Source organism: Crocodylus siamensis, chromosome 3 (assembly GCF_052110815.1).
Source record: "Crocodylus siamensis isolate JL-2025a chromosome 3, ASM5211081v1, whole genome shotgun sequence".
Classification (NCBI taxonomy): domain Eukaryota; kingdom Metazoa; phylum Chordata; order Crocodylia; family Crocodylidae; genus Crocodylus; species Crocodylus siamensis.
In genome coordinates, this window is record NC_143397.1 from 13,895,913 (window position 1) to 13,923,147 (window position 27,235).

General features: G+C 41.3%; 1 protein-coding gene across 3 annotated transcripts in view; it reads right to left on the reverse strand.

The window, feature by feature from the left end:
- The window catches only part of DYM (dymeclin), a 370,073-nt gene that overhangs the window by 287,708 nt on the left and 55,130 nt on the right, over positions 1-27,235 (reverse strand). For all 3 annotated transcript variants that reach the window (XM_090037771.1, XM_090037772.1, XM_090037773.1), the window contains 3 exons: positions 27,076-27,169; positions 25,269-25,402; positions 10,718-10,790 (listed from right to left, as the gene is read on the reverse strand). In XM_090037771.1, the coding sequence (XP_089893897.1) occupies positions 10,718-10,790; positions 25,269-25,402; positions 27,076-27,169 (301 nt within the window). The remainder of the gene's footprint in view (positions 1-10,717; positions 10,791-25,268; positions 25,403-27,075; positions 27,170-27,235) is intronic.

The following is a 27,235-nucleotide window of genomic DNA, read 5'->3' on the forward strand; positions in this document are numbered from 1 at the left end:
CCCTTCCTCTGAAAAGAGCTCCCACCTCCAGCTAATGCATCTAGTTAAAAAAAGTGCATCAGAATGGGCTGATACTGACTTCTTCAGTTCTAGATGCTTCTCAAAGGCAACAGCATCACTTCAGTATCATGCAAACTGAGCTTCAGCTAACTAGCCCTCCTCTTTATCCATCTCCCTCACAGATGAGTTTACTCATCTTCCATGATCAGCACTAAGGAATGGCAGAAACTAGTGCTCTTGTTTAGTACCTCAAACACCTCTATTTATTATTTGCCCCTTCATTTCCTAGCAGCTGCTTTCATCCCTTCTCACAAACCAAAAGAGGGACATGGAAGTAGACATGCTGAGTACAAAAAACACACCTTTCATGGATCTTCCTCATCTTCCAGCTGCTAATCTACCTTAGTGTAAAGCACCACTAGGAGCTAGTTTCTGCCCTCACTGCTATTCGCCTTAACCCCCAATAGGGAACAAACAAGGGTTGCAGAGGCAATAAATAAGAAAATCCCACATAATAATGGTGATAATCGCACCCAAAAATGGTCTCCTAAGGGTCACTTGCCATGAGCAGAACATATAATCTTCATATGCTTCTGTTGGCACCTCTTGTTCATTATCCAATGGGATATAGGGTTTTTTTTATATATACGGATTGGTAAATTGAGGCATACAGTATTTGAAGCAATTTCACCACGATTCCAGCATTAGCCAACAGTGCAGCCGGAAACAGAGCCCAAGACTTGAACTCCTACGCTGTCACACACACCACTAGAGCAAACCCTCTCTCCCTGTTTAAGTGTTTTCTTGAACTTTTGCCCAGCCAGTAGAACCAACTCTAATCATTAAAAGGTTAGAATGCAACTAATTTTCTGATTTAGGAAGGCTGCCAGAAGAGCTGATTCATACAAAAAGTTTCAAATCATACAGGAACCAGGTTTCATTTCCCTGCTTCCTGAGGGCCCACCAGAAAGGTGAAAGAGGAGTCACCAAAAAGAACAGATCAGGTTTGAATACTGAAAAGTAAGCACAGTATCTGGTTATCAGTCTCAGGATATAAGTACAACAGCTCAATTGAACGTCATCTTTCCGCTTGGAATTACTCCCAAATTTACACCCACTGATGGCAAACACGCATGCTGGCCGGCAAAAAGTACACTGCGCTAGCTAGAGCTGACTCCGAACACTTGGAAAATGTCCCAAATACATACTCAAGAAATGCCAACCAAAAGGACACTACCAACTTTTCCTACCACCTTCTGTCATGGCAAAGCACAAAAACAATTCCACCTAATTTTTCCACTTCCGTAAATGGACAGGGAGCATGTCTAGCAATAAGTAGACAAACTGAGAATCAAGACTTCTGGGCTCTCTTCTGGACTCATCTGATGCTGTACAAACCTCAGTCTCCCTGTACCTCAATTTTTCACATCTGTAGGATAAAAATAATACTTATCCATTTTCACAAGGGTAAAATATTTTACTGGAGTTCTTTAAATCGTATATAATATTTGCAAATTGCTGTGTAGTAGCTTAAGCCCTATATCACACATTAATCTTTCATTTCAACAAGCCAAGCCTTCTAAAAATTGTTTTGGCCAAATCAGATACATTGTCATGAGCACAAGAGAAGACCCAAGATAATGGCCTCATTAGACCAAACCACAAACATGTATAGATTAAATATTATGAAAACTGAATCCCGGTGGCACAACATTCTTGTCAGTAAAAATAGTAGTAAGAAAGAAAATAAACTTCTTTGGGATGTTCATTATATGATAACTTTACCTTTATTGGGTATTTTATAAAATGTTAAAATAAGACAGTTCACCAAACAATCTAGAACAAGGATACTTTGAAAATACCTAGAAATAAACTTGTTAGGCATTAGCTAAATCTGGTGATGAAGTTCTCAGCTTCAGACAAATAGGAGATGGAGCTGGCAATCACTGAGATACTGGTGTAACCACAATATCTGACCAGAAACAGTGACAAGACAGAGTACTAAAATATCCTGCAGCCCTCCAAAATGGAAGATAGGCACCCATCATCACTCACTGGGACAGATCAGAAACAACCTGACGGCACCATTTGATGGAATTTTGTGCACTCCTAGGCCACGTAGTTGTATCAGGAATATCTCCAACAGACAAGGGGAAAGGATACTGGGAAGATGAAAACTTTCCAAGGTGTCTGATTTAAACCCTTGAGGAGATGACTGACAATTAAATCAGCACTGATTCCATGCAGTCCTGGCAATTAGTTTTGTTTCTGGGATGGAGCCTAGCTGAAGGAGTGCCAAAGATTTGAAGATGTGGTGGCTGTCTGTCTGCAGCAGATGACTTTCTCAAATATTTTCCCCAGATGGCAAACATTAAAACTAGGTGACTATTTGCCAAGAATCTGGAATCTAAAGTTAGTTTCTTTGAAAAAAGCTTAATTACAAGCCTGGTTGACTGTTACCCAATGAATACCTTGGTTTTCTCCTTCCAGAAAACAGCCCAGGCTTCCCCATGAAGGCTTTCAACAATCAGCATGAATACTGGTTCCGGTTTACATTCATTTAGGCACATCACTAGGACCATCACTGAGGCATTAACTGGAATTAATTAAAGGATAGCAGGGTTTCTTCTAACCTGCACTGCAACATCAAATTTTAGCACGGTTCCTCTGAATCTGGTTAAATCCATTTAAAAGAATGACGTTCCTAATAACTCCAAACAAATGCCTACAGAACTGCCCCAAGCAAATAAGGGCATAAAAAAAAATGTAGTACATTTGTAGACACTTCAAAAGGGGAGGAAAGCTACGCTCGCTCAGGAGCGTGCAGTGACTGTTACACTGCCATCGTCTTAGGTATGCATGATCCCATAACAATACACGTGGGCTAAGTTACCCAACTTTGACCCTCCATGAAGCAGAGTTAAAATTGGAGTGGTTAATACTTACAGTGTAACTGCACACTCCCAAGTAACAGCTTACCTTCTCCTTTTGAAGCTACTGTAAACTTTTGTTTGCCCATACCATAAAACGTCCTTCTGTTTCATGAAACAGATCCGCAGATAAGTCTCTTACTCCCCAACACAACTTTGATGTAACAGCACAGGAATTCCTAGTACACCAAACCACCATCAGAAGGAATATTCTCCTCTTTTCCTATCCATCTTTACCACCAATTATTTGTAAAGTACGGTGATCTGTGAGGATGACCTGAAGTCAATGCACTGATGGCTGTTCCATACAATGTGAGGGTCCAGACACATATCACAAGTGAACAGCTCCAAAGTGTCACTGATTAAGGTACCAGTTCACAGCTGTGGGTAAAGTGCTGTAGTTCTGACGCAGAAGGGTGGAGTGAGCACCCAGACCAGCAAGTCTTACAGGGGTAAGTACTTGCACCCATACTTTGACAATCCCAAGAAGTGGGTGGGCGACTTGTTGGTTGGGGGGCATTTTCATTTTTCTGCTTTCCCTTCCCTTCCTAAATAAGTGCAATAAACTTCAATAGCCTGCACCTGACTGAAGTCTGCACTGTGCTTGCCTTATTTGGGGGTGCAGTGAGTATGGGGAAATGGGTACAGAAGGGAAGGGAGAACTGCTTGGACCCACACTTCTGGATTTCTAGGGTATGGAGGGCATGAGAAAGGAGAGTGGTTAAGTAGGGAGTGAAGACCGCTGATTCTTAGACATCTTTTACTGAATATGTAGTTATTCAGTAAGGAGGTTAAATTGATTTTAAAAAGTGCCCAAAAAGGGAGAAAAAAAAAGGGACAAGAGTACCAGAGATGCCAGTTGCAACAGCATACGGGGGGGGGAGGGGGGGGGGAAGAGAAGCAATGCAGTGTGGGATGCTTAGAGGACCAACCAGATCTAGATCATGAAATGCTCAGTGTCCACATGTTACATTGTTCAAAATAGTACTTGATTTTCCAGAGATACTTTTAAACCATTCCAGGCAGTTTTAAAGCAGGGTTGCCAACTCTCCATAAATATAAGCAAATTTCATAAATTCCATAAATTTATTCTGTCAGAAAAACAACAAGGCTAAAAACAACTGCCCATAAAAAGGAGTCTCAGTGTGGAAAAAATAAACAAGCAAAATAACTGGAAGCTTGATTGAAGATCCCTGGTCAGAAAGAAACTGGAAACAAAGCACTAAGAGTAGAACAGTGTTTGAGTGAGAACAAAGCATCATTCAGGGAGCACTCTCTCAGGACTCTGTAGCCCACAGGACTCTCCATAACCCATTTATCCACTGACGTGCTGCTGCTGTTCTGTCCCATCTCCTGGCCTGGAATGCTGCTGGGTCACTACTGCAGACAGTAGTCCTGTGTGTGCTTGTGCTAGGATGGGGGACCTACATGGTACAAGGTAGGGTTGGGGGCATCAGGGTGTGGGCGCAATGGACCCCTGGGGTGGAGTCAGCATGGTGTAAGGCTACTGCTGCAGTTGAGCAGATTTGCCAATCCAAGAAAAAAAATTACACTGATAATTTGCAAACTTTTTACTAACAACTAAACTTCTCTTTTTTAACATGGTTGTCATTACACTCATAATTTGAACACAGCCTTGTCCAGGGACTGGCAGAAGGGTTACATTTACATTACATAAAACATATGTCAGTAAAAACATTTGTCAGTTAAAAAAAAAAAAAAGCGTTTTGGTTGTCAGTAAAAAGTATGCAGGCTGTCAGTTAAAAAAAAAAAACTTGGGTTGGCAACCCTGCTTTAAACCAATTTAACAGGCCCATATATTTGGCTGCTTCAGGCTTAAATCACACTTAAATGTGGTCTAGTCCATTTATGTTTCCATACTCTTAAATCCCTCAGGATTTCAATATTCTGGATATATACAAAGATGAGCCAGAGACTAGGATGAATTTTCCCTTTAATATTCAAGATAGATTTCTCTCAAACAAAACATTACAGTGAAATAACTCTTCAAGTAGGCTAACTGCTGCAAGATTGGGAATATACCTGGAAAAGGAAGCTCTCTGTCTAAATGGAATTATTTTAAATTATTATAGAATACCAAAATGAGAACACAATACAACCTTTTCAGAACGCAAGGGAAGGAAAATAGGGGAGGAGGCTTCTTAACCTCCTCCCATCATTATAACTAGTGAGGAGAAAGGAAAGCAACAAGGAATTGTAAATCTCATTACATATATAGGTGGCATTGTTTCTACAGTTCCATGACATTGTAAAATGCCATAATCAATATTATACAGACTATAATTTTGAAATATACATGTCAAAGGTACTGGAACTAAACCACACTATCAACTTGTCACCTGCTACATATCATTTTGCTCTAGGAAATGCGAAGAGTATTCCAGCCATTCAAACCTTATTAAAATGTCCCTAATAATTTTTTTCCCAAGTCTGAAAATAAACAACATTTTTAAGCCTAGAACAGTTTTTCGTTCACTACAGAAAATAACAGAATGTAAGGCAAACATCAGCTATATTATAGTGGCACCACAGGGTGCTGGTTAACAATGATGTAACTGGATCAGAGAACTTCAGTGTTTTTCCTCACTATGCATCTAGGGTTTTTAATTAAAGCAAAAATCAGATGTACTGTTATACACACTAATTCTTCACAAGCTGCTGCAAGAAGCCTATATATTTTAACCTGTTTTGAGCTTTACCCTACAACAAAATGTTAGTATCACTCACTACATAATGCATATAATATATATAGGATTAAATATTTAGGCATTAAGATACAACTAACCATGCAGCCCTGCTTGCTCATGCAGCACACCCCTGGGTGCTTATACTGACAATATTAAAAGAGAAGCAATGTCTTAATACATCTAAAGGAGGCAGCAATCGAAAACCATTGCATAGTACCTCTCACTGGAGATTAACACAATGCTTTGGGTTTTTTGGTAAGTACAAACATGCAACGCATATTTTAAGTGAAACAATCTTCAAATTAGAGCCTATGTTAGCTTTTAATTTTAAAACATGCTACACGAATTAATTACTCTGGTCCATCTAGGGTTTTCTGAACCACATTTTCTTTCTGCAGTTGGAATAACTGAGAATCTTACAAGAAGCCAGTGCAATTTTTTGGCACTGCCAAAAATATTTTGCTGACCCGTGACCCATAAGGTCACCAACTATCCTGAAGCCAATAATGCCACTTGTTCCTGCCCAAATGATGGTAACTCAGAGAAGGCACAAGGCAGCAGCTAGATCTTCAGCTACACCCCGTAACTGAGAAATGTCTTTCTACATTCTGATGTTCTGACATACACCACAACACACCTCTGGGGCCTTTCCAACCAAAGTTCAAGACATGCATTTTTTCAGTCCTACTACATGGAAAGGTTTGTATTTCTGTGTGACGGAGACAGGGAGGGGAGTCACAAAATTATTTTGTCTTTTACGCAGCATATATATAGTGGATAGTAATGTTGGGCTATTCTTTCCATTTGCTCCTTTCAAACTCATCTTCCACATGCTCCCACAGTGCATCTGTTCAACCACTTATAAATGCTCTATTCTGGGGAAACTCAAGACTGAATATCAGGGACTGTCTTCTCTTGTTTTACAAGCATAAATTTTACAACAGTAATCCAAATATTCTTTTTGCTTTCTATAAGCATGAGAAAAGTTCCGTCTACAACAGGTTGGGTTCTCTACTGAATAAATATGTAACATGTCCACACATTACCCAATAACCTCAAGGGAAACACCCTACAATGCTACAATCACAAAAGAGTTTAAGCTTCCAGTAACTATGTAGATGGATTGCCTTCACAGATCTGAAATGCCTGCCGTGACAGATATGGAATCATTTAACCAGTAAAGCACCCAGGGTACACTTGCTGTATTATGGACATAAGGACACAAGAGACTATTATGCAACTGTCTATTCATTCCAAGGCATCCTATTCTTTTTTTATTTATTTAATTTTTTTTAGCAATTGGGGTGGAATGTGGTTTAATGGCATATCTAAAGAAGCAATAAATTCAGAAAGCAAGTTCCAGGAAGTGGCCTTTTCTCGTTGAAACCTTGTGCAAAACATTATGGGCGTAGCTAAGCAGTGAAAATCCTCTGGAGGCATACGGAATATTGCTAATGAAAGGCCTACTTGATTAAAGCTCTGCTCAACTGAATTCAGCATTGAAATATTAAGAGTCTCATTTCCATAGGGTCAGACAAGTCACCACATTTGGGCTCAGGAAACAATTTTACCCCATGGTTAGACCGGCACGGACTGTGAGGGTTTTAGTCTTCATCTGTAGCAGGAGGTGTTGCCCTCTTCCTTGGATCTCAAGTGTATTTCAACAAATACAATTCCTATCTTTGCAATGGCAGGATGTTAACAGTGCCAGTGCTCATGCCCTCCCCCTCACTTTACCTGTGGCAAGCTCAAGGTGATGCTGAGGTTTCAGGCATGATGCCCAGTAGTTATGTGTAAGGATTTCCTCCCAAAATTTTAGGAACTGGTTAAACCAGTGGTTCTCAATCTTTTTAGTCTCAAGGCACATGCCAAAAAATGCCAGCTCTTAAGCCTTCATTCATTTTTTTTGCAATACTTCTGTTGCAAAAACCAAGACAGACCATAACAGGTCAAAATGTTTTTGACACTATGGATTCCTGCTGATATATCTGGGTTTATCTTGTGAATCCCATGTAGGTTTTTGCATACCTAACAGTGATAATTTTTGTGTGGCACCCTTAAAAAGATCTCAGGGGACCCTGGTTGAGAATTGCTGATTCAGACAAGCATTTTTCTAGCATAGTTTAGACAAGGATGATCCTGAACCCAGAGGGGGGTGGGATGAACTAAATAACTCCCTGAGGTCCCTCCCAGCACTAATTTCCTATGTTTATGACTCTTTATATCATCATTTAAAACCTTACAGATCTCAGCTGCAAAGGCATCACTAACACAAGTTGGAACAACCCCCTGTTTTCTAGTAGAATAGACTTCAAGTCTTCCTGCTAATGGAATGCCAAGCAGATCATAAAAATTCTAATTAATGTAGTCCTTTTAAACTGAAATACCATGGCCTTTCTATTCTTTTCCAAAATCTACACATCAGTTTGTGAATTTTCTAGCTATTAAAGCAGTAAGTCAGTAATTAACCACCCCCTTTAAAAGTAAAATAGGGAAAGAATTCACCTGATAAATCAGACTGGGGGAATAATCACTGGCAAATGAACCCAGGATTTACCTGAAAATCTAAAGTTACCTAAAGCCAAATATGTTTCACCACCACCACATCTCTTAGAAAGTGTATACAGTCCACAACCGAGACATGAGCTACGAGTTCCTTCTGGCTGATCATGCATCTACTAGAAAGTGACTTTCAGCAATTGATAAACAGAAAGGACCACACAAGGGGTGGCCAACATGCAGCAAGCCTGCTACAAGTGGCACAGGCAGCCTGCGTGTGACACATGGTGAATCAGGATGGGGACAGACAACACAACAGCAGACACAATGAGAAGGAGAAAGCAGAACAGCAGATGAGGCAGGGACCAGGAAAACGGGGTAGATCAGACAGCAGAAGAGGATCAGAGTGGCAATCCAGGCTAATTTGTGGCATGCCTGTCAGAAAGACTGACCCCCATGTAACTAAACCAAGAGCAAAAGCTCAACGAAGACTGTTTGTTCTGGGTTTGGTATTTTGTTTTTTTCGTTGTTGTTGTTGGGGTTGGGGGGCGGGGGGTGGTCCCATATGTCCTTTTGCCCACTCAGTCGCATAGAGGAGGCAATGGTTGAAACAGCATTACATTACTCAAGATACCAAAATTTACATTTTAAAGTATGTAATATTATATTTAAGATGCAGCCAACCCATTGTCACTTTAATGTACTAGTTCAGGAAAATTTTGGCTAAAAAACCATAAGCTATAAGAGGATGTTGCTTGTGTATTTCTTATAAACCAAAGCTATGAGCATAAAGAAATTACAGCATTTCCCACAGAACTAGGCAGTTCTGAAAATACTTAAAGACTTCACCGGGCCACTTCTCCCCACCCCCTTCCCGCTATTCCTATTGATATAATTGAGTCTTCATATAGCTACTGCTATTCCTAACAAGCATATTCACAGGAAGGTAGAGATGCCAGTAGGATCCAACTGTTTAGACGGGTTAAAACAACCATGGGTGTAGAACGTTTTTTACAGAAACAACAGAATGCCATATTTTAATCACATACACTTTGCACCTCCCCCCCCAAAAAAAAATAAATGGGGGGTGTGTATTTAGCAGGAAGGCTGATTTTCTGATGGGGATAGAAGTACCCTACACTGATTCCTCCTGCAGCTGTTGAACTACATTGCTATTCCACTGAGGGAGTCAATCAACATATTGTTCTTTACTCCAGAGGTGTTATATCTCTCCTTTTTAAAATTCCACTAATCAACCTACCCTTTATCAGGGCAATTTTTCTGTCTGCTAGCTGCTCGTGGTCTCCCTCCTACTATTTCATCCTTAGTTATACAAGAAAGAGAGAGCGAGTCAGCTGAAGAGGAGGCTCTGTCCCTGCTCTATCCAGCTATAATTCTGGAAATCTTTTTCTCCTTTAATCTACTGTTCAAAAGCAAAGGTGCACATTATATCCAAGGTGCACTGCTTGCAAGAAAATATGGTATCTGACACTGAACTTTAAACAACCATTCTGCCATCTAAGAAAGTTACAGGATTTCTGAATGTGGCTATATTTCTTCTCCAAGTATTTCCTTTAATCTGCTCTACACAAGAAGTGTAAAACTATGCCAGGAAGTACTGACAATGCCCCTTTGTTTTGCAGGCTGACACTAAATCATACCACTATTTCATTATACAGTAATGACTCAAAACACGAGTATACTATCAACAGGATTATAGTTAATTAGATTAATATTTCAGAAAGAACTGTATCTTCATCCCGGCAGTGAATGCATTTGTCAGCTTTCCAACCAAAAGAACAATCAGCAATGTAAAAACTAGGTCAGCAACAGAGGTAAAAATTACACTGCAACAGATAATCTGATAAAAGCCAGACAACAACAGAAACTCTTTTAGGACTTCTATATTTTAATAGTCAGTTTTGTGTCTAGAGATCTAGAGAGGCAGCCTGCCCATGCCCTTGAGTTCTCAAAAATCAGTTCCACTGTAGTTCAAAGGAGGAAGAGCAACATGATTTGAGTTTTAAAAAAACTAGCACCAGGTATAAGTGCAGGGGAGATCAGGAATCTTCTCAGATCATCTTCTTTCCCTGATCTGTAAGCAAAGACAATCACTATACTGGCACTCTTGAAAGTTTCACATCACTTGTAGTGATGACAGTTTTACCAATGTGGAAATAGCCATGCCTCTAACTTACTCAAACCATAATAATTATGATGTCTCCAACTCAAAGAGTGCCAGCCTCAACCTTTCAAAGTGTGTGCTCTCCATATATTCCCAGAAGCACTGTACTGGTTCAAAATGAAACTATTAAATAAAATGGGCGGGGACAGAACAAATGGACTGAAGTGGGAAAGCAGCTGAACTGCAAAATATCCAGCTAACAAATATCTAGGGTCAGGTCCAGGAGACATCATATCACTATTTATTACACTGTAGACATGATGGTCCTCCCTTTGGCTAGTATCCAAATAAAATGATTTTTCCAAGCACAGCACACCTTGGAATGATGGAACAAGATATTCTGTTTGGAAGGTACAAATACCCAGTTTGGAAAAAATATTCTTATAGGTACTTACAGAAGAGGAATTTCAACAATGAGCTGGATGAGACAACATAGCAATTCTTCTATCAGATCTTCATGTTCCACTCCTGAAAAAGAATAAGGAAATGTTACTCTACTTCATTCTCAAAGCAAAAAAAGAATGAAAGAAAGAAACTACAGCTTCAACTCAATTGCCATCTGGATCTACTTGATTAAGGCATTAAATACAAACTATTAAAGACAGCGGCCCCAATCGAGACATTAAAAAAAAAAACCCAACAAACAAGTTGCTATCTAAGCTACAAGAGCTGTTGCAATTATTAAAACCAAAAGAATTATGGTATTAAAACTTTTCACAATGATAGTATCAAATGACTAGCATGCAACCAAATGGATCAATTAAATAGGATGTTTACTGACAGGGACAAGCCAGAAGTACACCCAGGTCTTGTTCAATACAAAAATTCTATCACTTTTACTATAATCATATAGTTATTACTACAGGAAACAATAAGCTACACCAGTATAAGGCACCTTTAGACTTATGACTATAGCCACGTTAGGATTTGTTCTATACCCATGTTACTGCCATCCAGTGCCTGGCAGAAAGCTACACAAGTGTCATTTATTTACTTGTTTTTTGGGGGGAGGCATATGTTGTTTTTTCTTGGTCATTGTTTGTCAGTTATTGTAAGTCACACTGCACATTTCTAAACAGGGTGGGATATAAATCTAAACAACAACAGGACAACTATTACAGTTGAGAAATCACATCCCTAATCAACTTAAACAGGTATACAAATGTGTGGACTATGCTGCAGAACAGCTAGTTGTACCCAGAAACCTGAGTAAATTGTAGGATTGATAAAAATCTATTTTTTTTTAATTTAAAACTAATATATAAAACTTTTACTTTAAAAAAGCAAACCTGTTTAAAAGAAATCTGCATTGATTATATTAAGCCTAATGTTACTACACCATCATAAATACTTGCATAAAATATATATTCTGAATCCAAAAAACCTCAAGGGTGTTTGAGTCTGTTAAAAAAAAGAATGAAGAGAAAAACATCCAACTTTTGAGGAGACGCGTTAGAAATATTCATTAATATATTATATTTCTAATATTATAAAAGTCTAAGTCTGTCTGTCTGTCCATCCATAACACTTTATTTGCACTCTGATTGGCTGACGAAAACAGCCAATCAGACTGCTCCAAGCGTGGGGGAGCACCGCCATGATTCCAAAGCCATGCCAAGGATCAGACAGACGGTGGGGGAGATGAAGCCAGCATGAGCTGCGGCCAGGTCCCCTACTGTGCTCCCTGCAAAAACAGAGACAGCATGGGGTGTTAGGCGGCAGCACTCCATCCCAGGCAATTAGCTAGTATATTATACGCATGAATTACTTTATCTTGTGGGGAACACTCACGGGCTTTGGTAGAGACTGAAAGTCTCAAACGAACCATAGAAAATGAGGGTTGGAAGGGATCTCAGGAGGTCATCTAGTCCAACCCCCTGCTCAAAGCAGGACCATCTCCAACTAGATCATCTCAGCCAAGGCTTTGTCCAGCCGGGTCTTAAAAACCTCCAAGGATGGAGATTCTGCCACCTCTCTCTGTAACCTGTTCCAGTGCTTTACTAACCTTCCAGTGAGAACATTTTACTTAACATCCAACCTAAACCTCCTTTGCTGCAACTTGAGACCGTTGATCCTTGTTCTGTCATCTGCCACCACTGAGAACAGTCCAGCTCCATCCTCTTTGGAAACACTCAGGTAGTTGAAGGCTGTTATTAAATCCCCTCTCGGTCTTCTCTTCTGCAGACTAAATAAGCCCAGCTCCCTCAGCTTGTCCTCATAAGACATGTACCCCAACCCCCGCACCATTCTTGTTGCCCTCTGCTGGACCCTCTCCAATTTGTCTACATCCTTGCTGCCGTGGGGGACCCAAAAATGGACACAGTACTCCAGATGTGGACTCACCAGTGCTAAACAGGGGGCTAAATGTAGCCTCTACCTTCAACTCCAAGAGATACCATTTAGTATCTCAGCAGGATCAGACTCCAGTTAGCATCCTAAAGCAGCTGCTTGGCAAATCAGTAAAAACTATGCCTCTTTCCCCATTTCCTAACATATCAAAATGTAAAACTAATTTGAAAATATTAAGTTGACAATTGCTTTTGGTTTTGTATGACAAAAACAGTACACCGGATTGCTTAAATAAATTAATACAATTATAACACAGTCTCATGGATAACAAAAAGATGTACCCAAAAAGCTTAACTGAGCTGCAAATGTTCATGCATGGCATGGCAATAAGAACGCATCTTCCTTTAAAAGAAAACTGAAGTCCAAATGGAAAAACCACACTGAGGCTTTCCATTTGGCAATTTAAAATCACTCGTTTAAAACTAATCCACACCAGAAGAATGAGCAAAGTGTCCAGATAATTAAAAAGTCTGCAAGTCAACCTGATTACTAGCTGCTTCAGTCAGTCTCACTGATTGTTAACACTTCACATTTCACTCAGCTTAGGAAACGAAGATGAATGGCTGGTCAGCCAACTTCTAGTACTGTGTCCTATTGGAACCTCAGTAGTCCAGATCTAATTACTTTCATGGTATTCTGCAAGTCTATCACCCAGAGGCTTCGAGCATCAAAACCATGACGAAGGCTTCTGTCTGCAGTTTTTGCTTTGCTGAATTTAATCTCTGTTTATTTTCTAGTTTTAAAAGGAACAATTCAAGCTTTTTATGACTATTTTAAAACTTGTGGCAAACATACCTTGGCCTTAAGACAGTTGCACTTCTTGGGATTACAAATAAAAATAAATAGTGTTTGGTTCTGGCACAACAAATACTTCCAATATTTAAGTTGCTGACAACGCAGGGCAATATTTATGTAACCTTTTTTTTGCTCTTACAGTACCCCAAAGGTAAGCTAGCGCTGCTTTGTAAACACATACCCTTATTTACTGACACAAGCGACATGCCAGGATTGTGACAGAAAACAAATAATACTTGCATTTCCCACAAGCCTATTGTGCAGTAAACCCTAAAACATCCTTGCACTGTCAGCAGAGGCAGAAGGTAAAATGGGCTAAAATGGGGATTTGCAACAATACAGAGAGCAAGTATAGGAGCATCAACTGTAGATACATAACCCTGTTAACATAGGATTCCTGGTCTGTAGAGAAAAGCAGAAGAAAGATGCTACTAAATTCAGAGGCCAAGGTGAGACAACAGCTAGATCTTCTCAGGCTCCATGCCCCAGGGTGGAACACAGGTGGAGCCCACCTGGAGCCAGAGGGTAAGCAGGGAGTGGGAGGCAGACTGAAGTGGGGGGCAAGCCCCAGAGAGGAAAGTGGTGAGCGGGACAAGCAGCAGGGGGAAAGGCAGGGGACCATGCTCCAGTAGACAGGGGTCAGGCTCCTTGACCCCCCACTATCATCACCAGTCCCCTGCCACTGCAGCAGAGAGAGAGAGTGCGCGCGCGCACGCTGGGGGAGGACAGGTTTAAAGAACTCTCCAATAATTAGATTCTACACATGCAAAATTATACAATTTTCCATGAATAGAATAATTACTGGAAGTTGTCTTAAATTCAGACCCATCTTGGAGTCAGGTAAATACTTCCACTGAATTTTCCATGAAAAAACAGCTACAAAGAAAATAAACTCAGTAAGATAATATCATGGTTTAAAAACACCTACAATGAAGACTCCTTTCATAACCCTAATTTACTGAATTACAGACAAATGCCAAGAAGTAAGTACTTACCCCGTGTCAACTATAATAGTTCTATTGAAGTTAATGGCGCTATGATGATTTAGACTAGCTCAGCACCTCTGGCGTGAAGCATCTTTAAACCAAACAATTTAGCTGGTTTATTAACTAACCTCACCTGAGCAGTTCATCTGATTTATCAGTAGAAGCAGACAATAGGAAAGGTCATTTTTCAATCTGAGGTAAAAAAAACTTCCTAGATATGAGCAAAGAAGGAACAAAGCAGGCTTTTCGAATATGTGTTTTAAACAGCATAGGCGAATCAGGATTTTGCCTTCAAAGGAATATGGTCTACAGTTCACAGCTAGGTCACTTATACATATCACTCAACAGTTCTATTATCACTTTACATTTTTAATGACAACTATACTGGTTTATAAAGCTTAGCATGAGCACTGGGATCTCCCAGTGTCAAAAACCCTGCCATGCTGTAAATCAGCACTGCAGCAAATGTCTGCAAGCGTAGTGCGTGCAGTTTGCAGCGCTGCAGCTGGGTCTGCAGCACCGTAAAACATAGGCATACGCTCATCTGGATGCACCCTATGAGATTCAATGCCATTTACTCCTAAACAGTGTCAAATGTATTCCTCAGGAGTTTGTCCTTTTAAAATTTAACATTTTAACATTACAAAAAGATGCATAGAAATCTAACTTCAGCTCATTTTTTCTTTTTTCAAAGTGCTGTTAAGTGGCTAGACAGCAAACAAATCCTACCTTTTACCATATCAAATAAAAGAAAATGGAGCTACAATACCTTTCAAAACCTTGGTGTACTTCATATTTTCAATTAAACATATCTTGCAACAAGCAAAACATTATAACCAAAGGTATAGAAGTGTTACTGTCTTTCACCTGAGTTTGCTCCTAATTTCAAGTCTCAGTTTTAGGAGCCACACCAGAGGGAATACTCACAATAATACAAAAGTATTTCTTACCACAACTGAATTATTAAAAAACACATTAAAAATGTCACCTAGTAAACTGCACATTCTAAAGGAAATCAGTTTTTTTATCAAGGAAGCGTGGTTTCCTTTATACAGAATCTCCCATGAGTAGCACAACATAGCTCCTGTTCTCTAGACTCTAGAATTGCTGAAAGTATTTAACCTTAAACTTAAAACCATTGCCAATAAGTGAAGCTCAAGTGAAGATACAAAAAATAATTCCCAAACTAAAAAGTTCCTAACTTCTATGAATTTTCAATGTGCTGACACTACAAAAATTACTACAGTCCCCCAAACTGACAATATATTTTAATTTTTTTCCTAGTAGGTGAGGGCGGAAAACAATAAAATCAAAGCATTTTTTAAAAATTGTTTGCATCATGTAGCATACATTTTGTCTGATTATAGTCCAGCATGATTTCAACTAGCCAAATAAATCTACAGAACATGAAGTAATTTTCCTCTATTTCACTGAACTTACAGATAGGAGGAAAAGTACTGGTCTGAGGCAATTACAGTTACAATTATGGTGCAATTAATACAGTACCTGAGCCATAAATAGTAATAATACTACACGTGCAGTCAATTCAATCAAAAAATTAGACATGTGCAAGTCAGCAGGACTGAATCAACTTCATCGGGGAGTGCTGAAGGAGCTGGCCGAAGTCATTGCGGAACCCCTGGCAAAACTCTTCCGCAACTCGTGGTGCTCTGGAGAAGCCCCGGAGGACTGGAAGAGGGTTGATGTTCTGCCCATCTACAAGAAGGGGAAGTGGGAAGACGCAAGTAACTCTAGGCCAGTTCGCCTAACTTCTATCCAAGGGAAAATCCTGGAAAAATTAATCAAGGAGTCTATCTGCAATAAGCCTGCAGAAGGTAGGATTCTGAACAACTGCAAGCATGGCTTCGTTGCGGGCAGGTCTTGTTTCACCAGGCTGGACATTAGAAGACACTATTTTACAGTCAAGGCAGCTAGGATCTGGAACCAACTTCCAACTGAAGTGGTGCTGGCTCCTACCTTGGGGGTCCTTAAGAGGAGGCTTGACAATTAACTAGCTAGGGTCATATGAGCCCAATATTCTCTCCTGCCCAGGGCAAGGGGTCAGACTTGATGATCTACTTAGGTCCCTTCCAACCTTACATCTAGAATCTATCGATCACCAACTTCATCTCCAGTTTTGGGCCACACTTTAACAAGGACGTGGAAAAGCTTGAGAGGTCCAGAGAAGAGCCACCTGTATGATCAGAGACTTGCACAGAAAGCCATACGAGGAAAGGCTGAGGGACTTGGGACTCTTCAGCCTGGAAAAGAGAAGGCTGAGACAGGACTTGGTAGCAGCTTACCACTACATCAGGGAGTACATTAAGGGCTTGGTGAACAACTGCTCACCAGGGCACCCTTAGTGAAAACTAGGAGTAATTACCACAAACTCCTGGAAAACCATTTCAGACTCAACATTAGGAGAAACGTTTTCACAGTCAGGGTGTCCAGACTGTGGAATAAGTTCCCTCCAGAGGTGGTACAATCACCTACCCTGGAAATCTTCAAGAGGAAACTGGACAGTCACCCTGCTGGGGTCACTTAACCCCAGTTGTCTTTCCTGCCTGGTGCAGAGGGCTGGACCCGAGGATCTCAGTGGTCCCTTCCAGCTTCACAATCTATGAATCTATAAATTTATGGCACCATGAAGTAGGAAACCAGCGACAAAGCTATTCCCCAAAATATGAAGAATCTCTTTGTGGCTCATTTCTATGGCAGCATAAATGGAGCATGTAACAACCCCATGCCAATGCTGGCAATCAACTGACTGTCACAGGGACCCCAGAGGCTTTCCCATTTCTAAAAAGTGCAGTTGCACAGTTTCAGGGCTGTCCAGGGTCCAGGCCAAAAATCAGCTGACTGTCTGTCCAAGTGCAGACAGTATGGGGGTCTCAAACTGGCCCAGTACAGTCCAGGGCCTAGAGGAGGACCTGGGACTATTCAGGACCAGATCCAGCAGCCAGCTGATTGCCAGTGCCAGCACTGATAGCAGGATAAGGGTGACACAGCTCTGCAGTCGCACGACTGGGATCGAAGTAATTTTATGCCCCATCCCAAATATCACATCTCTTCCCATATTGACTGGGATGAGGCATAAAATTCCTCTAATCCAATCACACCATAGTTCTCACACCTGCCAGGGGCCTAACTCAAGTATTATGGAAGAAGTTACCTTTTTAAAAAAAAAAATTATAATCAAATGTCATTCAGTTAAAACAATGTATCCTTTTCTACACTGGGACACATGCATTTTTGTTTAATTCTCGACTCGTCAAGACAATTAAACGGATACATGCCAAATCTATAACGTGAGAGCTATAAACGTGGAACACTATGTATTTTCAGAAACAATGACTTTTCAATAGCAGGATAGAGACAATACACAAAATACTCATTCGTGTTAAAAGATTACAGATTTGAATCAAGGAAATGCATAACCCCTCGGGTCAAATCAGCGAGGGCGGAATCTATCCAGATAACATTAGAACTAACTTACACTGAGGGAAATCAAAAGGTAACTTCTCATTTTTGCTACCTCTTGAAGCAATGCCATATTACATGCAATGAACAGGGTGAATGCAAAATTAAGTCAGAGTAGGCTGAAACACCATATTTAATGAAGGTCATGGAAAGCCTCCAAATGTAGGCTACTGATAGGTTTGTGATATGAATAATTCTTGGCATCTAGTATCTTCAGAGCCAACAAAACTGTTGGTGGAAACATCCACACAGGGCCTGACAGGCTAAAGGTTTTGCCCAAAGCAAACCAGACTTTTTCTACAATGTCTTGTTGTTAACATCAGTGCACCTCCAACAATGGCAGCAATCCACTGAGTACAGCTCTCAAGCCAACAAGCAGCCAGAATTTTAAGCACTTAGTTTGCACTAAATTAATGCCGCCAGCTACTGGTTCGCTAGTGTTCCTATGGAGTGCATCAGGAGACAGCCTCAGTCCCAGCTGCTGCCTGCTTCTCTGCCTTACTGCACCATATACTTTCCTCTGCAGCAGTCCTAGGTGAGAACTGAGTATGAAGACCAAGACTGAAATAAGTGTTCCCAGTTTCTGGTAGACTACAGCTTAAAATCCCCAACTATAAAAAAAATTTTAAGTACAGAATGAAGCAAGAAAAGCCACACTGTCATCCTGATGCAAAGCATGCAACCAGAGACACGGGGAACAAGAAGAGCGCTCTGTAGTTCATCTGTTTGGTGGCAGGGCAGAAGGAAGGGAGTTGCACAGATACACAAATCTGTTTGGTTTAACCTTTAAGACTGACAAAAAGCTCTGACCCCTATGTTTTGGGCTGCATCAGAACTGTTTGCCCTAATACAATGAGGATGAACTTCCTACAGGAATCTCTGACAGCATTTTCCACAAGCAATTTAGCAGGGGGGGAGGTTGCTATAAGACACCAAATTCAGTGCTGATTAACAATTCTAAGAACATCAATTGTTAACTGAAAGAATAAAAGGGTCTACTTCAGATCAAGGGCCTCACTGAAATATATATCAACATAAGGTTTGGGGGAATTCTGTGCTTATGAAATCACACTGGACCTGAGCTGGGTCACTGCAACCAGCTGCCAGAAAAAGTTATTGACCATTGGATGAGAACCTGATAAAATGTCAACCTATTTTACATCGTCTTTCACTGACTTAGACTGGGTTAAAAACATTAACATTTTCCATCACCCCATTCTTAATTCACAAGTTGCCCAGTCCCCTATAAAATGTTAGCATTACGTTCCAACTAGTATGCCTGTAGTGGCTAGAACATCATAGGAAAAAAAATATCAAGAGGGATTTAAAATCCTTGAAAGCCATGGTTATTATTTCATTTTAATCTAAACAAAAATACTATACTGTTCAAAGTCTCCATAAGATATTTGCAGCAACCAAAAAACTTCATAGCACACCCCTGGCCAGCTCACCTGCACAGTCAAAAACCAGGACCTCTGGACCTAAAAGCATAATGCTCTACTGTTTGTACTGAAGAATGAGGTCTGCCAGTTTGAAAGGCATCTGACACACAGCACACTAAAACACCATATTCTTAACCTGTCTTCCAATTCTTTTCTTCACACCCCAGGGCCACTGCCTGCACCACAGGGCTATAGCCGGTGGACGTTCTCCACACCATAGTTGCTCCCCATACTATGTCACCCCATGTGCTCTGCACAACACCCTGGGGCCACTCCACGTGCCAGGCAACCGAGCGCTCACCATGCCATGCCCTGTGGCCGTGCACCACCTCCCCCCCAGCGCAGCCATGCGCCCCGCGCCACACCCTAGGGCTGCTCCCCGTGCCATGCAGGCACGGCCACTGGGTGCCCCCCATGCCATGCTCCGTGCCACACCCCTCCGCAGCTGCAGCCAACAGGCATTCCCTGTGCTGTGGCTGTTCCCCATACCACTCCCTGCAGTTGGGCACCACGTCACCCTGCACACCCTACACCACACCCTGAGAGCACTCCCTGCACCCATCAAGCACTCCCCGCACCACACCCTGTGGCCGCAGGCTACCCCTCCCCCCCCACACACACACACAGCCATGCCCCATGGCCCCCAACACATCCTGCGCCACCCTGGGGCCACTGTCTGCATCACATGGCTCCAGCCAACAGTTGCTCCTTCCGACGTGGCCATTCCTCATACCACACTCCCCCCCTCCACGTGCCCTGCGCCACACCCCAGGGCCGCTCCCCACACCATGCACCCAGCAAGCACTCTCCACGCCATGCCCCGTGCGGTTACACGCCAGCCCTCCCCTGCACAGCCACTCACCACGTCCCCCTGTGCGTAGAGCAGCTGGAAGGGGGTGGAGTAAGGCACGCCCCAGAGTGGCAGGGGGCACAGGGCAGGACCCAGAGCAGCAGCGGGGGTGGGATGGGGAGCAGGGCTGGACCCAGAGCGGCTGGGGGAGGGCACGGGGCTAGACAGGAGTCTCTGTCCCTGCACCCTCCCCAGCCCATCATGCAGGACGTGCATTTTGGTAGTACACGCGCACACACACACTTTGGACAGCTATATGCCGACACAGCTATACCAAGGACTACAAATAAAATTCTGTTAATTTTTTTTCCCAAGCAGCACGTATTACGTCCAAATAAAAGAGGTTTTTCTTTTATTTTTAATATATACTTTATATAACACTTCAGTTGTTTAGTTTTTCAGCATCTTAAATGTATACTCTTCTATGTATAATGCCAAAAATATGTAAACCTACTGAAGACCCCCAAATCATGGACATACACACAGACATTAGACATGTCTGACAGGACCCCTGTGAGGCTTGTAAGAATTATCCCCATTTACAGATAGGAAACCTGAGACAAAGAAGCAACTGGCACAATTCCACAGTGCAGTGGTAACAAAGTTAACAAAGCAGCCAGATATCTCAACTCCCTGTCTGCTGGTTCTGACCAACAGACCACACACAAATACACTCTTCATTAAGACAATTCTGCTCATCTAAGATAATTCTAAAGCAAGTTTGACAGCAACATGTACAAACTTATCACTAATGCATATCACTGGAACTTACAGTCCCAGCAGTATTAAAGATTGTATAAATGCAGACATCTGTATATAGATGGTATCTCACTGACACTAGTAAGTTTTCAGACTTTTAAATATGGAACTCTCTCAAATGTCAAAAATATAATTGCTGTGGTTTTGACTACTAAAACACAACAATTAAGCAATACTTTCCTTATCTGGCATTTTGCTGTCTGTTTTTACTGTGCTGCATTATACAACTAAGCAGTATCATTTTACCAGGTGGAAACCCATATTCAGTCTGCAGTAATAGTTTATTGTAGGCAGGCACTGCTTGTTTAATGCATCAGCTAGCTGACCTCATTTTTAAAGATTACTCATCACAGCTTAAAGACATTAAACCATTTCAACACGTAGCTGTTAATCTTTTGGCACCAGAAGTCTGATTTCCCCAGAGCAAAGGCAGGCGCCAAGGAGTTAAACAGATTTTAATGAATGGTTTTCACTAGTCTGTGCATAAACTATTATTATATAATCTCAACACATGCCCTTCCTGCAAGGGCTGTTTGAGGGTAGCCCATGTTCAGATAGTTGTGGAGGCTCTTCCACAACCCACTCACATCGTATTAGCACTCTGACACCAGCCATTCTTTCGGAAGAAACCAAAGTAATTGGTTCGATGCAATAAGCCACATGTGATTAGAATCTCAACCATATCTATACAATAAAGCCAGGAAATTCAGAGTCAAGGTTCCCATGCTAAGCATGACTCTGCCTCCTTGAGTGTGCATTGAAAGCATCTTGTTATGTGACAGCATAACGCAAGTCCTTGTTTGGTAAACAATGCATTGTAAGGAGGATTGCTCCCTGTAGAACTGTAAATGCAGTGCACACATATCCAAAGGCACTCAAAAGGCCCTTTTGTGATACAGACTTGGGAGCAGTGGGGAGAAAGTTGCTAAAGGAAGCTCAGCTCTTTACTTTCTTACTTTTCCACAGGCTCTCTGAAGTGTTTGGACAGATCTTGCATTACAGCTGTAGTAGGCTGTAAAATCCATCACCCCCCAGACAAAACAGGATTGCTCCCTAGGGCACTTTTTCCAACTGAGTGTTTTGTTCAGTGCAGATTTAAGCATCCCAAGCAATGGATTTCTATCCCTCCCACTGGGAGACTATTCTACTTTTTAATGGATCAAACTTTTCTAGTATTCAACCTAAATTTACTTTCCTACACTTTTGTCAAAAGAAAAGTTTTTCTTCATTCTCTGTGACTGAAAGGACACAGATTCCTCCTGAGCTTAAGGGTATTTTAGTCAAAATTTATGCTTCATCTGAACCCTGCAAGAAAAATCTCAAACTCTGGGTACATTAAAAACTAGAAGAGAGGCTTAAGCACAGAACTTCCAGCAGTGGAGATCAGAATAAAGAACAAACACCCACAATCCATTTCCTCCTCTTTGGCAACAAGAGAGACTTTAGACAAAATTACTGCACCAAATCATATTCCACTCCATCTGCATTTACCAAAAATACCCAGTTCATACTCTCAGCTATGCTGGATGGGCTATATTTATACAGTTTCTGTATATCAGTAAGAAAAAAAGTTTGCACAATAACTGGCTTGTGCACTTAACCCAAAGTTTTCCTTCTCAGGACATTTCCCAGCTTTCAAATGTGGATTACTATAGATCTCCCTGAACCTACCTCAAGTGAGCAGCATGACTGCCAAAACACAAATGGGCAACTCCACAAGAGAATGGAGAAAAAGAATATGGTACATATTCATCATGGAAAAGTGATATCTGCTTTGCTAAAAGACAAGTATCAAATTTTTTATGCCATCTGGTTGCCATGCTACAACTAACTCAAGAGAACTATAAAAGAAAAACACCACAAGTCCACTACACTGGAAAATAAGTCTATTTAAAAAAATGGAAAGACAGCATGAGACATAGTCCTGTCCTCCTTCTCAGCGAGACCAAATAGGCAGCACCTTTGAAACATTTGCATAGCTAATCACATTTTGTACCCCAAGAATGTATTTTAAATTATATAATTCTTACATACATGTCGATATGGTCATGCGGTTGTGTTAATGAAAAGCAGGGAAGGGGAAAGCAGCACAGGAAGTTTTACCAACTTCATTTATTAATGAGTCGACTGTATTCACAGTGCTGCTTTGTTCCTCCCCTTGATCTTTTTGTAAAACCTCTTCTTATTGTATTCCTCAGTTTTGTTTTATTATGAAATTATATTCCTTTTTCACACACAATTCTAAATCCCTTTTAAAGCTCAGAACAGCTCTGAGCTATCTCATTTATAAAACTGAGAGGAGGAATTCCAACCACATAGGCAGGAAAGGAGTCCAGTGGCTGCATTCTTGAAGCATAAATATACCCACGAAGCAGAATGTCTTTCCTCAGATGCTTCCCATTCACGTTCTGGCAGAAATTGCCTCTATTTATATTTTGAACTTGATGGAGATTATAGCACATCATCATCGTGAGCACAGAGGATTAAGTGTTTGCTAATGTGTGCCCCAGGGCACGCAACGGCAAGCACCAGGAATCAAACCAACATTTATTTATTTTATTAGATTTATCTCCTGCCCTATCCAAAAGGCTCAGAGCAGCTTAAAATAAACAATCCAGGGACAAACAGAATTCCCCAAACACCCCCACAAAATCAGTGAGGTCCAATTCTCCTCCCTCCCTGCCTAAATCCCCACAAGCAAACCCTCTTGCCAAGCCTAGTCATGCCTCCCAACTGCCACTTCCATCCAGTTACAAGAAACCTTCTCCCACCCACCCCACCACTCCCTGCCCACCCATTTCTGTTAGTCTGCTTCAATCCCAGGGGAGACCTCCCCACTGAACATCACCCCCTCTCCTACAGACATCTCCTACATTCCACACCAAAACACTGCTACTGACCACCAGGCAGCCTGCACAGCACTAGAAATTAGAGATGCAATGGATCTGACTATCCAGGTCAGATAACAGAGGAAAACATTTTGCTTTTATCTTTGCGATACCAGAAAGAATCTACCGTCAGTATGAAAGCCAATCTTTAACATAGCACCATTCATCATCAAACCTCCAGGTGCTGTACAAAGGAGGTCAGTATACTTATGTCAATTTTGCAGATAGATAAACTAAGGCAGAGAGAGAGGAAGTGATCTGTACCAGAGGTCACCCAGCGGCAGGGCCAAAAAGCAAAGCCAGGTCTCCCGACTCCTAGAGCTATATCCACTAGGCCACACATGAGTCTCATAAATATTAAAGAAAAGAAGAAAAAAGATTGGACTAATCTTTAAATATTACAAAACAAAATTGTGTGATTTAGGCAACCAAATGCCTCAACCAAATCCCCTCAAACTGTTGAGCATGCAGTTTCCCATATAGCTGTAACATCATCTTTCCTACCAGTGGTAGTATAACAGATAGGACTTGCTCCAAGTACAGCTGTGGCCTAGGCAAAGGGCTCTCTTGATCTTGGCATCTCTCATGTACTCAAATAAAGCAGATCTGGTCAGAAGGCCAATAACCTAGTGGAGGCAATGGCAGGGCTGGTGGATGGATACTATTTCACACAGCAGCCCTGATGCTGCCGTTACTAAGTTCTCTTCTTTTGGCCAGACAACTTTTACATAGCACAGAGCAGAGAGGGACAGCACCATCTTCTGGTCAGATGGTTTCTTTCTAAGTGGAATTCTTCCCGAATAGATGCACGTTCACTCCATGCACACCAACCAACCTGTGGTACCCTAAACAGTGCTGAAAGCTACCATGAGAGCACAGGATGCTTAGTAAGATCCTGAAGACATCCACTGTCTAAGTTTAAAAACTGAATCAAGATTAAACTTGAAGATAAAGCAACAGAAATTTGAGTAAGCTGTTAAATGCTAGGCTGTGGAGAAATAATGGAGAGTGCTCTGCCTTTATTTTTTTGATTTAAAGGAAAAAATGAAAAACCCTTTATAGTCAGTGAAAGCATAAAAAGGTGCCACATGCCTCCCTGTGCTTGTGAAAAACTGCCCCATAGTTTTCAGTAGAAATTCCAGACAGTCAACTACTTCCTGGAAGCTTTGAGCACCCTGGAGACAGATACCAAGAGAAAGATTCAAAATTCACTCAGCACTGGCTTAACTCATATACTATACCAATGAATTAAAGTTAGAATTTTACTATAGACTTGAATGGGAACCAAAGCTGAGTGTTTTTGAAATTCCTGCCCCACATGCTTTCAGTTTCTCCTCATGATCAAAGTACCTCCAATATGCCTGAAAACATCTCTGCATGCAGAGATATAGACCTACCATATAAGCCAGGTGTTCTCTCCTCGTACGTAAAATGAAGTTGCAGTTCCTCTTCTGTCATCTGACTGATGAACACTTTTAGCAAACAGCAAATAATAAACAATGCATTGTGGGCCTGCCAAATAAAGAGGTGGCTACAAAGGAAACAAAAACAAGAGTCAATGATATTCAACACATTAATATTCAGCCGTGATCACCCCAGGGGTGTGCTACAGAAGACAGGTCCCAGTGACCTGGGCAGGCCAAAAGGAAGGCTCCCCTGAGTGATTCAAAGGGTGGACCTCTCAAGGCATTTCTACACGGCATACTTGCTGCACCAAACACCAACAACCTCAAACGCACCGCACTGTTCTGCATGGGCTGCGTCCCAAGCCACCAGCAGGTTAGTTGTGCCCCTGCAATGCTGCAGACTGGCTAATTAGCCCATCCAAAGAGCTTCACAAGCCACGGTATTGCTTCCAGGATAGGATGCAGCCTACACACGGACCTTCTCTAGCACTCCTCCCTGAGTTGTGTGCCTTTCCCTTCATGTACTTTTCCCAGGTGACATCATTCTACATGGAAGAGGCTCTGCGGACCTCAAAGGCACAACAGCCAAGACCAGCTATTCTCTGCAGTACTGTCTGCAGAGTCCCTACAAGCGGCTGCAGCAGGACTCGGCCAACATATTCAGTGCCTACTAAAGCTTATTCTGTCAAAGTGGTTGCAGGGACAATAAAGCACAAGCCATCCCTTCAGAGATGAGTCTTTCTGGACAAGGAAGGAACCCTGGATCTAAAAGGATTAGGAAAGGTTGAGGGATCTACAAGGTTTCAACTTCTTTCTCTCCAAACACCTTCCTGCAGACACAGACACTTCCAGAAAACTATAATCACTGGAAAGCAAGCCTAATGAAGCGTATTTATAACTGAAAGCCTGCAAAAAAGATTTTTTCCAAGTATTTGAGTTGGTCTAATAAAATATATCAGATTTACCCAAAGAACCTTGTCTGCCCATGTCCTTAGACCAACATGGATATACAACCTACACCCCTGTAATCACTGGAAAAACACTAAAATATCTTCCTTGCTGGGAGGAAGGGCGTACATCTCACCATGCAAATTGAAAACCATAGAATTTTAGATTGGTTTTCTGGTCTAGACTGGTCAGCTCCAGATACTCGAGGGATAATGCGCCAGTTTTATAATAAACAGATTTAGCTAAAAAGATGTCAGCTGGTTTTTCATGTCTAAAAATAAGCTCTTAAGATGAAAAACAAATGTGTAGTAGCATAGCACTAGAGCCACTGCACCTACATTTTAAAACACTTACAGAAGTCCTTAGCTCATCAGCCATGCTCTTAAATTTTATTTATGCTCCAAGGAATTTTGAGTCACAAACTGTAAATCCAGTAGAGGACAATTTGTATAGCATTTTTACTGTCTGTCATGCCCACCCACAGGAAACAATGGGGACAGCAAAGCCCCAGACCTGAATTGTGGGTAGGGAAGATTAATCCAAATGTATTTAAAAACATATGTTTATCACATCATTTAGAACCAGTCACACGAAGAAAAATATAATACATAAAACTGAGAATGGAAATTTTCTTATGTTTCATTCCCAATATTTCAAATATATAAGATACACGTTTCTTTTTAAAGGGAATGTTACATCAAGCAAAAACAAAAATTTACAGAACCTAAATTTTCACTTTTCTAATTAAAGGCATGTAAAGAGCAGCCCTCCTGGCAGTATTCAAGGGCTATGAACAAAATATACATTTAAAATGTGGAACCTAATACACCACATTGCTCTGGTAACTTACTTCTGACATTCTGCTGAAATTTTTAGCTCCTTGGTCCTAGAAAGGAAGACTTTAATCAACGCTCCAAGATTTCCTGACCGAGGATTGTTCTCAACTACAGGAGAGAGATAAAATACATGGCATTTGTAATTTAATATTATGATAATTATTTTGAACAAAA